We start from the raw sequence: 14,216 nt of genomic DNA on the forward strand, positions 1-14,216 counted from the left end.
GTACAGGTGCAGACTGGGAAAGATATGACGCATAAGGCAGCTTCCTTTGTTCATATGCTGCATGTATAGACCAGGCCTTGCTACATTAATGTGTGAAAACTAGATTTCACCTGTACTAGGGGAAGGACACATACCCATGGAAATCTGAATGAATGGAAGTACAAAGTTTTTCATGTACAGTCGTATCTTGGCTGACGAACGCCTTGCGACTTGGAACGTTTTGGCTCCCAAATGCCGCAAACCCATAAGTGAGTGTTCCGGTTTGCGAACGTTCTTTGGAACCCAAACGTCTGACATGGCTTCCACGGCTTCTGATTGAGTGCAGGAAGCTCCTACAGCCAGTTGGAAGCCTGGCCTTGGTTTTTGAACTTTTTGGAAGTCGAACCAAGGTACACCTGTATTATTCAATGCAAATCAGCATGGCAGAGAGGGCAAGGCCAAACCTCAAATGTTCCCAGAAGTCCTCTGGGCAGTAAGCACATAAAACAGGTCAAGATGGAGAAGCAGAGTAGACAAAGCTAATGAGGAGTAGACAGGTGGGTGAGAAACATCACATGTTGAGCCAAGACTTGCATGTGTACATGAAGGAATCCCAAGGCCGGAACATCTTTTCTGATAAGAGCTTATTTGAATGATCAAGCATCTGTCAAAGGGTTGTATCTTCCAGGCCAAGATAGCTCTGGAATACAAATATTTTAAAAGTTATTATTGCCCTTAATCTTGTATGATTCGAAATGTCTCTTGCTAGACATTTATGTAACTATATTCTTGGATATTTCAGCTTGGACCGAATACATACATTCATAGCTTGATAGCTCCCACGGTTTAACTTTAAAATCTTGGCCAACCTGTCTGAAAAATAAGTTTCAAAAGTTAATGGGCATTTTTAGAGAGAGGGGTGGGGGAACCCCCAACTCATCAGCAGTAGCAATGCTGGTGAACGGTAGTTATTTTGAAAGCAGTTCCGCTGATGACATCTAGTGGCCACATAATTTCAAAGTATATTTGACCTACTTTGAGCAGGCATAAAATATGCCTAATTGAAGAGGAACCTAGAGCTACTTTTCCACTTTCCTTTTGCCATTTGCAAAGGCAAACAGACATTTACAAAGGTATGGATAGTGGGTGTAATGGACCTAGGAGCAACTGTATGTAGGAATGTTTGTGTGTAAGAGGGAGGGAGGGAGGGGGCATCTTAAATTGCAAAAGTATTAGGATTAGGCTTCCTACTACATTGCAACCTGTAAAAATCTCAAGACAAGTCGTGTCCTCCACTGGAAGCACAGGTATATGGGAAGGATCACAGGTAAGTGGTGGAGCATCCCAAGTTTCTGGGTGGGGACTTATTCCATTCTCAGTAAGGACTGTACAAAGGTTGCCTCCATACAGATCAGCAAAAGATATATACCATACTTTTCTGTGAATAAGATGAGGTTTTTTTTAATTAATAAATGATGTTAAAAATTGGGGTCGTCTTATACATTCATCGTGCATTGAGGAGATGTGAGATTGGTTGCTGCCGCGAGCCAGAGATTGTCAGTGGCTATTGGTCTTGTTATTGGTGGCTGCTGCAAGGGCTGGTGTCGATTGGCTGTCATTGTGACAACTGGGCGACCAATTGGCAGCTTCTGTCTGCAATGGGCATGGGACCTTTTGCAACTCGTGTGAGTGGCAGCGGGTGAGCGATTTCCTGCAATCTCCCCTAAAAAAGCTCAACAAACAACTCTGGGCAATCTCCCCCCATTTTCTTAATTTGGAGTCGTCCCCCCCACAAATAGGGGGGGTGTTATACATGGGGGCGTGTTATACACGGAAAAATACAGTATGTAGGTATATCACATTGACTTCTGTGGCATTTGTTGATGATTAAATAGATGTGGAATTACTCTGGTCTAGTGGAGCATCATAAAAAATAAATCCTCATCAGCTGCTGAAGCTTATCTACGATCAATTTCCTTTTAATTATTCTCTCGCTCACTCTGATCCTTACTTACAAGGGATGATGCAATCAGTCTCAACCTCCAGGGTGCTGTTTAGGAAGCATTTCCTCATCAGAATTTAGAAAGGAAATTGGAATCTGGTTTTGTAGCTGGCTTATTTTACTGACAGTAGAGCAGAGATGATCATGAAGGAAATAGCACTAGAAGGGAACACAGCATCCGGATAATTTATTTTCCAATTTAGAGTCAAATATATCAGAGATGGGACGCAGGTGGCGCTGTGGGTAAAACCTCAGAGCCCAGGACTTGCTGATCATATGGTCGGCGGTTCGAATCCCCGTGGCGGGGTGAGCTCCCGTCTTTCGGTCCCAGCTCCTGCCCACCTAGCAGTTCGAAAGCACTCTTAAGTGCAAGTAGATAAATAGGTACCGCTTTATAGCGGGAAGATAAACGGCGTTTCCGTGTGCTGCGCTGGTGAAGGCTCGCCAGAGCAGCTTCGTCACGCTGGCCACGTGACCCGGAAGTGTCTCCAGACAGCGCTGACCCCCGGCCTCTTAAGCGACATGGGCGCGCAACCCCAGAGTCGGTCACGACTGGCCCGTACGGGCAGGGGTACCTTTACCTTTACCTTTATATCAGAGATAGTATTGATCAGGGATACCTCTTAAGGTAGCCTTTCCCAACCCAAGGATGTTTGCCAAAGCAGAATACCTAAATGACGGTAAAACCCCATTTTAACTGGTTTATAATTGAACAAATTGTTCAAAAAGGAGGCCTGAATGTTTCCATTATTGTTCAACATAAGGATATTCTTATTGTGGCTATTATTTGTGGGTAAAGATGAAAGTGGGGGAGTCCGTGATTATTTCCAATACTGTTGGGCCCCTAGAGAGGTTTGCAGCACCAGAGCTAAGCCAGTTCCCTCACAAGAAGGCATCAAAAGCACTGCAAGTGAGCACAATCATATATCTATCCAGTTTAGGAGAGGGAATGGGAAAGGCACAGCAAAGTTGCTGAAGGTGCGCTGCCGTTTTGTCAACTATCAAAGAACCAGAGTGCACAATAAAGTTATAGCGACATAGGTGCAGTGCTTTTTCATGATAGTATTCACAGTAGAGTACCAGCATTTATTTATTTTTTGCTGCCCATGCCAGTTATTTTGTGCTGGCATCCAAAATATGAATACCAGCACCTCATTATTATTATTATTTACCCAAAAAAAGCACTGTATAAGTGATAAAAGACCTGTTTGCAGCTTTATAGGATATTTTCCCTAGTGATAAGTACATTGGCAACTCTGTCAATACTTGGACCGCATTTGGGAATTACTGATCCAAACAGATATTGTTTCTGAACCTATGGATGCCTATACGTATACAGCCAATAAATTTCCACTTTTACTATTGTAAGTTATAGAACTGTAACTAATTGTAGGCCACCCATATTTTGTTCCATCTTTCTCATGCAGCTCTGAAGGCCGAAATAGACAGTTGTCCCTGTTTCTTCGTTTAGAGCAAAATCTGTGGATTATTTTTTTTAAAAAAAAAAAGCTCCCAGGGGAAACATGAAAAGCTTGCAATCAATCCTAAAGAGACAACTGTACTAGAGCAGTTAAGTGGTTTTATTGTTATTCGTGAGTAAAGCTTATTGTGAGAATTCAACAGTGAGCTCATTACTATTGACACATATTGTTAACCACAACCTAAGGTGACTTTTTTTGCCACTGTTGACACCCTATGGGGATAAGACAGGAATGACTGCATTAGCTTTGCACAACAGTCTCACTTTCCCTTGTGACTGAGAAGCGTTGACACTGAACTTTACATCTGGACTTAACAAGTGCTATGCTATATTACATTTCTTGTGCATAGTTTTGGCCTCATTCCCAAGGGCTATTGTTTTCAAAGTGGGCTCATTTAACCTGTGAGTAAATGGGAAGTTTAGTCTTAAGGGTTGCTCATCTTCTTGCTACTTTCATTTCTTCCTCTAGTCATAGCTTCAGTTACAAAGAACAGATGGCAAACTAGCTGTTGTGTTGAGTCAGGACAAAAAGTCAACTGGTTTCTGGTTGCTAGGCAATGGCTGCTTGTGCCACCTCAAACATCTCCACTTGATCTACCATCTTTCAATTGGTGGCTAAAGTAGTGGAGAACGACCAATTCCTGGACCCCAGGTTTATTGAGGAACGCATAGCTGATATTTCTTTCCAGAACCAATCTTAGTATCTGGAAATACAGCAGGGCTTGTGGTTGCTGGGCACTCCAGCAATGGAACTGCTTGGAAAGGTATTACAAGCATGAAAACTTATCCTGAATACAGATACAGAGAAATATTTACTAGGTGTTTTGGTTGGCAAACACTTGTTATCTACGCTATGGATGCTTTGCGCCTTCAGCATCTATTGCTGTTGTTTTGCTTCTGCAAAGTGCATAAAATTCAAGAAGGGCTAAAGATTGCATTACAAAAAAATATGTTTATAAAGTTATCTGCTTAATCTACAAGGCTCAGAGTTCTTCATGTGGGTCCTCCCCCCCTTTTTTGGTATAATAATGCAAAGAAGCAGCAAAAAGACCAAATAGTTGTTCTTTTCCATATTTAGGACAGAAGCTTCTCAATTGCTTCAATGAGGTTGGTAGAGGGGCTAAGCCTTCCTATGTCCAACAGGTGATTCTTTCCTGGAGAAAATAATACACCGGAATTTTCTGCCTGTCCATTTTCCAGCTCATCTTGCCCCTCAGAGAGGGTGGTCTCTGAGGTAGAAACGATAACTATTTGTGGGATGGTGGGGCTCATTAATGAGTTGAGGCTTCCATCTGTTTCCTGCTCTTGAACTTCCATGTCAGAAGTGTCTGCATTCTCTTCTGTGCTGCTACTATTCAAGCCAAATGGAAGAGATGAAGTTCTCAAAAAACTGGGCTTGAGCAGCAGTTCTGGGGCATTCTCTCCAAACGATCTCTCAAACGGGTCATGCAGACTGATGGAGGACAATGCAACCTATGACAAAGAAAACGGGGATGGGGAGAGAATCAGTAATCAGTATACTTAGCCTTCTTCAGCAGTAATCACACAGTCCTTCCAGAACAGTTGCTACATATTTTACATACCTGTCATATTCAGTTGGCCCATTCAGCTGACAGTGGCAACCCCTGCTTTTTGGCCTCTGGGAGTGTATGGGGCCAACAATGTTTGTGCAACTGAGTGCAATTGTGCAATATTCACTAACATCCTGGGATTGTCTTCACTGCATTGTTTTCAGTTTAGAAATGCCACCCCAGACATGAAATTTTATTGTTTATGTTTGCTTTAAAACTTTTGATCCCCCCCCCCGAGGGTTTTGTTTATCCAAGCAATATAATAAATCTCATCAAATAAAATAAACAGATAGAAAGGATGGGAAGATGAATACCAGCCTTTATCTTTCGCTCTATTTTCTTTTTTTTAAAAAAACAACTTTTGAAGCTGAACTGCACTAACTCTTTTGTCAAGGCTAAACTTTGGAGGACAGCAGAGCAATTTTCACCCAGGAATTTTGAAACTAAACATTCTTCCTGTGGTTCTTTATCTGCTATGGGGCCCCCACTTGTTTCTCTTAAGTGGGAGTTGCCTGTATGGGAAATATAGACGCAAGAAGACAATGAATATAATTACTGTTAATCTACATTACACCTTTGTGGCAAAATGAAACAAGGAACGCAGAAGCGCTACCTGAATTGGATTCAATGTGTGCAAGTTGCACACGGGCCATAATGTCATTGCCTGAAGTTTCCAACTATGCAAAGGAACCTTTCAGAAAATGACACTGAACTGTGGCCAACAAGCCATCAGTTCCTTTCTTTGCATCAATGGATGATGCGTTCGGTACTCACCCTTTTCAGTTTCATGAAGGTGGAAGTTGCCAGAGTCTCCCACTGTCAGTGAGAAATAGGAATTTCTTTTTCATCTTCCCCCTCAAAGACAAGATTTCTTTTTTAAAAAAGAAAGCAGGTCCCACCATTTTGTATCAATTCCCAAGATGGGATTTGAAGGAGATGGGAGGTAAAGCTAACTTTACTGCAAACTCAGTAAATGAACTACAGAGAATGGAAATGTTGGAGATCAAAGCACTATGGAGAAGCAATATGATTGTTGGACTCACCTATATATGGAGGAGCATATGATTTGACTTTTGGATAATATGTTTTGCCTTGCCCTTTCGGGCAACACAAGACAAAAGCATACTGAAATGGATTAGTAAACCATTTCTAATACAGTAACATATGGACATCACTGTAATGGGCTGGGTAGGAATAATCAGGGAGAACGGAGTCCAGGTTGTATACATATGCTTAGGATCAGTCACTTTATTATTAAGGAGAATTAAAAATGGTTGCTGTTTTAACCTTTTCTCCAGTCAGCACATTACAGCTCTGGGTCTTTAGGAGCAACCCAGTCTCTTCTTCTGCTTGTTTTGAGAAAGAGCGGCTTCGATGGGGTTGCTGTTTCTTATGGGCTGCCTCCACAGGCTCAAGCTCCATGTCACTCCAAGTCTAAAAAAGGAAACTGAGATGTTTATACACGAACAATCAATAGGCTGCAATTTTGCCTCTTGCCCACTGATATATGTGTGTGTATATATATATATATATATATATATATATATATATATATATATATAATCGCTCTTGCACTACACTGGGAACAAGGGTACATGAGGTGTTCAACTACCGAAATGTAGAATCATAGGCTTGTATCAAATGTAGTGCTAAGCAGCCACACCACCAGCAGAAAGATTTACACTTGTGCAGCAGGACTTCCCTTGCACTTGCCCTAAGCCTGTTGTGGGGCTTCTACAGCAGATTTGGCAAGGGTGTGGAAACATGCGTGAGCAGATGGGTCATTGTCCTAATCCAGCAGGCTTTTCTTACATTTTTAAGAATACTATCATATACTCATCCCACTCCAGCTCAATCTTTTATTCTGTAGACTAAGCACAATACGTTCCATCAACCTTTCCTCGTAGGATAGTGAGATTTCCCTATGAAATGTGTCTGCTGAAGTGAAGAAGAAGAGTTTGGATTTGATATCCCGCTTTATCACTACCCTAAGGAGTCTCAAAGCAACTAACAATCTCCTTTCCCTTCCTCCCCCACAACAAACACTCTGTGAGGTGAGTGAGGCTGAGAGACTTCAAAGAAGTGTGACTAGCCCAAGGTCACCCAGCAGCTGCATGTGGAGGAGCGGGGAAGCGAACCTGGTTCACCAGATCACGAGTCCACCACTCTTAACCACTACAACACACTGGGTCCTCAGGTCTTTCAGCAAGTACGGAGTTACATATATTGCATATTTCTAGTTCAAAAATCGAACCATCCACAGAGGATGTAAACAGTAAGATATAAATATGAACAGTAAAAAAAAGCAGACTGAGTAGCATGAGGAAGAACTCTCCCCACCTCCCATAAAACTAAAACCAGGATTACATACACACCATACATTTAAAGCATCCTCCAAAGAATCATGGGAACTGTAGTTTAAATGTTTGGGGTCTTCCTAAAATAGAAAAAGCTCAACGCAGTTGTCAGGAATTTTACTTTTTGAAATATAGCAACCCTAAACATAACCATGCATGACTGCTGGTTAGTGCAGCAGGGGATTAAGGAACACAGAGTTGCACTGCTAGATAGGTCATGTGCCCTCACCTCTGGAGAGGAAGTGAAGCTTCTTTACTCTTCCTTTTTCTCTCTTCCTCTCTGCATCATGTAACCAACCAATGAAGGAGGCCATCTGTAAGCTTGCTCCCAAGCTTACAGCACCTGTTTAGAACTATATTCTGTATTGTCTACCCAAGAGTATTTTGCTTGTATTATCCTTGCTGCTGCATGGAACAATGCATGACTAAGACCTTGAATCTGTAAGTAAAGCATACTTAACAGTGTGTGGTCTGCACATTGCGAGAGGGGTAGGATAGAGGTCAGCTGCTATGTGCAGCTGAATGGGGTAAAAAGGTTGAACAACCTATATTCATAATGCTATACTGCTGCTTAATTTTTGTAAATTTAATCTCTGCTGCTGGAGCTCTCTCCCTGCAGGAGAAAGTGCAAAGCCCCACATTTTGAATCTAGGCCATTTTCTTTTGTTGTTCACCTACATATGTGGGCCCACAGGGATTAATATATTTATATTTCCTCCCACAGTAACATCTAGTGGTGGGGGTTCTACAGGTTTCAGGCAGGAGTCTTTCCTAGCTCTGCCTGGAGATGGCAGGTATTGAACCTAAGATCTTACCTATGCAAAACGTATGCCGTTAGACTGAAATACAACACAGATGCTTGACTCAAAAAGCTTTAAAAACAGAGCTGCACCAGTAAGTCTGTTTATTGGAACCCTGTGAGCAAGGATTAGACAAGACTGAGACCTTAAAACATTATCCATTGTGATGAAAGGGAACATGTTTTACAAGGCCTGAGCACGGATAAGAAACATGGAGTAAGACACTCTTGTGTAACACTTTAAAATCTCGTTTGATGCTTGGTGATTGGAAAGAAAATTAAGTATAGGATGAAATAATAGAAAGAAATTCAATAAAGTAGTTAAGTGCATGACTGCTTTTTTTTTAAAATGATATTTATTGGAAAAAAGGTTTTGTTTTTTAAAAAAAATTAAAAAAAGTTTCACACACACAAAGAAAAAACAAGACAGAAAAAGAAAAAGAAAAAAGAAAACCATCATTCTCAGATTCCCCACTTTCAATACCTTCTTTCTTTGACCTCCTCCTCCTCCCTTTTCTTGTATCCTGATTAATAATAATCGCAGCAAATCCTTTCCTTAATTCATAATATTCTGTCATTACATTACCTTAATTCTATTTTCATCTTATCATATAGAAACCTTAAAGTTTAAAACTTAAATCTTATTTTTACCAACTTCTCCTAACCATAACATTCTTACCTAATTCTTTAGACATTTTTACAAGAGCCAAGTAATTTCATTTCAACATTTTTCTAACATTCATTAATTTTATAGAACAATCTTAATTATATATAAAAAAAAGAAAAAAAACAATCCAATCTTCATCCAGCGTCCCTTCCTCCTGGTCCCGGGCTTTGTCAGTCCTTTTTAACCTATTAATCTAGCACATTAACCTGGTAACCTTATATCCGATGCCCTCAAGTCTCTTCCATGTCCCTTCCGCAGCTCTTCTTCATATTTTCCTTTCATTCTCGGGAACTCCAGCTTGGTAATGTTTTGGACCCTTGTCAACAAATCAGCCCCTTTTCCATAGACCAGACTGGACTCCATATGGTATTTAAAAACATGTTCCAGATTCCCTCCAAAATTGAGAGCCCCCACAGCTCCAGACATCAGACAGCCCACTGCCAGACTCAAAAAGTCCAAATCTCCCTGTAAAGGGGGGGTCTATCCAGCCCCCCATTTCCAAACCTAACCAAACTTTATCTTTCCAAGTCTGGTTTTTTCCAAGTTCATTTGTCAACTCCAAAAATTTATGTTCCTGCTGGGCCGCTGCTCCCTCCGTCTCTGGCGCCCAAGATTCAGCAACATCCTCTTCTTTCAGTTGTTCTGTCATGGCACACTCCTGTTTTAGTTCCTGGGTGGGTTCCATATAATTTCCCACTACCTGTTCAAGGGTTCTGGCCACATTGGTCATTAAATCCGTCTTCTGGCTTAACTGATCCAATAGGGCATTTATTTTACAGAAAGCACCCAACAGTGCTTCTGAAGACATTGTCCTGCAAGGTCACAAATCCTTTCCCATGGTTGTAATCTGAGACAGCTGCAAGCTCCCAGGGATTAGTTACAATTTCACAGTCCCCCTCTAGGGGGAAAGCTTCTAGTTGTTCTTTCTTTTGATAACAATAGCAACAAAGTTTCTTTTTTGTGATATTTTGTCCATATTTGTTCTTTTAAAATGCGAAAGGAAACAATGGAATCACTATGTTTCTCTTCTCTTAACTATCTGTCAGGGACATTTGTTTCTGGTCAATGAGCTTCAAACGTCAATTCTGACACCCCGCTCCAGGATCAGGACGGTGGAAAATTACTTTGCTTTAAACTCACTTCTGCAGGTTTAAACAGCCCAAAAAAGATCCCCCTTCTTCTCCTGCTGCCGAAGGGGGGTTCAGCGATTTTAAATGATGAAAGCCAATCCTTTAAAAGTGATTTTCAAAGCTCTAGTTTACGTTGTCTTTGCTTTGTTCTGGCTACAAGGAAACGGAAGGCTGACTTCCTGTTTAGACCTTCCCGTTTCAGTACCAAATTAGGGTAAATTTTAAGTCCAAATTCCTTTCTATTTCGCCAGTTCTTAATTCAAGTCCAATTATTCAGTGTTTCAGTACTCACAGGTGGTTATTTTAGATGCCAAATTGTCTCAGGAAAAAGGCAGCGCTCTCTGGTAACGGCTATACGGCTTCGCTCCGCAGAAAAAGCAATTGACTCACAGCACCGCGCCACTTCTCCCTCGTCGCTTCGGAGCCCGTTAGTGGGTTCCTTTGCAGGTTGGGGGGGCGCTAAGGGTGCCCGCCGAGTCCCACGGTCACAGGCTTCATCCGCCTGTGATTTCCAGAAGGATCCCCGCTTCGCTGTAGCGGAAAAGACCCGTTTCATGCGGAGCTGGTCCCTCCAATTCAGAGGGAGTCCGCCATTACCGATGGCGCCACCCCGGAAGTTTTTTCTTCAAGCAGCCCATGTTATGGCTACCATAATTTATTTTGGCAAAGTACTTTCACTGATTCTCATAACAAGGCAGGTCACTGCAGATAAATGCCCTAATTCTCTGTGTGATCCTTTATCCTCATGCACAGATGTCTTCCTGCCAGTCCCCTTTAAATTAAACAGAGCGACCTGAGTCCCACAAGCAAAAGAATATATTAAAAGAACACACCCCTCTTTCTTAAAGAAAATGTAGAATATGCCCCTTGTTGGTAGCTATTCTGGAGCTATCACACATAGAACAAATGCTGAATTAGAGCAAAAAACCCTGGAAGCTACAATTCTATATACCATTTCTTGGGAAAGAGAAATTGCATTTAATTCAGTGGACTTGACTTGTGAGTAAAGATGCTTAGAATTGGGCTTTAAGGTTGCATAGGACATCAGAATGGGATGCGGTCTAAACCACAGAGCCTAGGGCTTGCTGATCAGAAGGTCGGCGGTTTGAATCCCCGCGACGGGGTGAGCTCCCGTTGCTCAGTCCCTGGTCCTGCCAACCTAGCAGTTTGAAAGCACGTCAAAGTGCAAGTAGATAAATAGGTACTGCTCGGGGGGGGGGGGAGGTAAATGGCGTTTCTGTCTGGTTCACCAGAAGCGGCTTAGTCATGCTGGCCACGTGACCCGGTAGCTGTACGCCGGCTCCCTCAGCCAGTAAAGCGAGATGAGCGCCGCAACCCCAGAGTCGTCCGTGACTTTACCCAACAGTCAGGGGTCCCTTTAGGAAATCAGAACCTGCAGGATGTTGGTGCCTAGCTATATCTAAGATGGAGTCTAATGACTTCTAGACAAGCAACAACTCCAATCAGCCCCACTGATGGATGACCTTTATTATGAAAGGAATGGGACACTGTGACCCTGCTCGATCTCCCAGTGGCCTTTGGTACCATTGACCATGGTATCCTCCTGGACTGACACAGTGGGAGGGGTTATCAGAGGCACTGTATTATTATGGTGGATCTGTTTGTATCTTCAGGGGTGCGTTCAGAGATTAAAACTGTTTTTATGTACAATTGTTCTTTTTTAATGAATTAGCAAGATTCATTAAACTTATTCATTCAGTAATTTATTTTTACACACACACACACACACACATGTAAAAATAAATTACGGAAGCTACAGTCCAAGAGCATCTGGAGGGCCAATGGTTCTCCATGTCTGTTGTAAGAAATCATTTTAGAGCAGCAATTTCTACGGCAGGTTGGTCTATAATTTATGGTGAGAGAAGAGGCTCCAGCGACCTTGGCAAGTGATCATTCTGCCTTCGTGTTGCAATCATTCTCCTTAAGACGGACCTGGCTGATAAGTTATCACAATATGCCACAACTTTGATAGATTAGTTTTTTTGAAACAGAGAAATCATCTCACATCCCTACTGTATCAGTATATATTGGTGCAGCTTTGTCTCAGTGGGTGTATTTAAATTCTAGGATTCAGGAACCTTGGATTTCAGCCGATCTGCATTGTAATCCTGCACTCTGTTATGTACAGAGCCACTGAAACCAACCTAGTGCAGAACCACAGTCAAAGCTCACAATCCTTAAAACTTTCTAAAGACCACTCATTTATAAACTATTCATAACTGCAATTATTTCTCAAAGTGTTTTTTTATACAACTTTTTTTCTTGATAGATAATGATCTGTTCATATTTTCTTTATGAACACTATCAACTTTTTTCTTTTTTACACATCTTTCTTAATGAACTTGCCCTGCAGTATTTTACCAGTAAGCCCATATACAGGTTTCCAGTATATGAATAACTGGGTAGCTTATAACCCCTTTTCCTCTTAAGATAATTTCTATTCCAAACCATGAACAATGTGAAGCTTCACTGCCGGAGTTCACTGACCAATCAGTCTCTTGTAGTAATTCATTTTTAAAAACAAAATCTCCCTCATTTTGTTTGCTGTGGGAAAACTATAACGGAAGGATGCTTTTTGATGGTATATGCAAACAAAGGAGTCTCAAGGCTGTATGCTGCTTAAATCTGTGAAATAATAATAGTAATAATAATATTCATACCCCGCCCATCAGGCTGGGTCTCCCCAGCCACTTTGGGCGGCTCCGAACAGAATATATTAAAAAGCAACAAAACATCAAACGTTAAAAACTTCCCTAAACAGGTCTGCCTACAGATGTCTTCTAAAAGTCAGGAAGTTGTTTATTTCCTTGACATCTGATGGAAGGATGTTCCAGAGGGCGGGCACCACCACTGAGAAGGCCCTCTGCCTAGTTCCCTGTGGCTTCACTTCTCACAGTGAGGGAACCGCCAGAAGGCCCTTGGAGCTGGACCTCAGTGTCTGGGCTGAACGATCGTGGTGGAGACGCACCTTCAGGTATACTGCGCCAAGGCCGTTTAGGGCTTTAAAGGTCAGCACCAACACTTTGAATTGTGCTCAGAAACGTACTGGTAGCCAATGTCGGTCTTTCAGGACCAGTATTTTGTGGTCTTGGCAGCGACTCCCAGTCATCAGTCTATTTCCCCGTCAATCCATTTCCCCACAGATTGATTTTTTAACCAGACAAACTTTATCAGGCACACAAAGCCTTGCAATGTAAGTGTTTGTGTGAGTGTGTAGCCATGCTAACCTTTTTGCAAGGGGGTGGGGAGCAAGGAATCCTGTGGCTGCTTAAAGGATAAAATGAAGCACATGTCTGATTCTACCACCAATATCACAGAACCATAGAACTGTAGAGTTGGAAGGGACCCCAAGGATTCTCAATGAGGTTTGGGAGTGCTTAATGAATATGAGTTTTCCTATCATCACTCCTTCTAATAGTGAACTCGGGTTGGTGCATGCCATCCAGCGGTTTAGTCTGCCACCTTTATGTGAAGCAAAAGGATAAGACCTGGGAGACGGTCACCCATGCCAAACTTACAGTTTCTGCTGCAGAAATGGAAGAAACACAACTGCTCTTGTTCCTGGCAGCAAAAGAGTGACGGCTGGACATTGAAGCCCTGAATGACGACTCGTTCACAGAACTTGTTGAAAGATCACTTGGTGAGATCCGTATAAGGAATCTCAAGCAAGGGACAGCACTTCGAATAGTTCTCCTAAAAGACATAATAAAAAATACTGTGAAACAGAACAGCAAAAAAATATATGCAGTGAATGAAAACAGAGTTTGGAGAATACTTAGAAAGAAACAACAGACTGCACACTTCAGGAGACCCAGCTGCATGGTATAGAAAAGAGTTAAGTCTTGGTTCTCTTAACCCCATTTATATAAGAGCCAGTTCAAAGACTATAGGCATCTCCATAAGTCCTTTTTATTGTCTATTCATGATTATTTGTTCTTGTGGCAGTATTGCGGGTGGTGGTATTGTGTGGGTGGGTGGGAGGGGGTGTTACATGCAATCCCCTTTACAATGCTGAAAAAGGCTTGAAAATGATAGACATACTGCTTCATTTCCAATCAGTCCTGTAACTTCTTCCTGAAACATTTTATACCAGAAATGTTCCAGATTTCCTTTTGCCTTGTTTTTGTTGTGCTACAATGCAAGAGTGCCCAGCCAGGCAGCAAAAATATGATAACTAGGGATACACTGAAGAACAACTGATAAACCAGTA

The 14,216-nt window shown here is 41.9% G+C and overlaps 1 protein-coding gene across 4 annotated transcripts in view; it reads right to left on the minus strand.

Moving 5' to 3' along the window:
• Nucleotides 1–3,543: 3,543 nt before the first annotated feature.
• The window catches only part of LOC310742250 (melanopsin), a 48,429-nt gene continuing 37,756 nt past the window's right edge, over nt 3,544–14,216 (minus strand). For all 4 annotated transcript variants that reach the window (XM_083571429.1, XM_083571426.1, XM_083571428.1 and 1 more), the window contains 3 exons: nt 13,525–13,699; nt 6,320–6,466; nt 3,544–4,934 (listed from right to left, as the gene is read on the minus strand). In XM_083571429.1, the coding sequence (XP_083427555.1) occupies nt 4,536–4,934; nt 6,320–6,466; nt 13,525–13,699 (721 nt within the window). In that variant the 3' untranslated portion in view covers nt 3,544–4,535. The remainder of the gene's footprint in view (nt 4,935–6,319; nt 6,467–13,524; nt 13,700–14,216) is intronic.

This window comes from Podarcis filfolensis (genome assembly GCF_964270895.1).
Source record: "Podarcis filfolensis genome assembly, chromosome: 9".
NCBI classification, from domain to species: Eukaryota; Metazoa; Chordata; class Lepidosauria; order Squamata; family Lacertidae; genus Podarcis; species Podarcis filfolensis.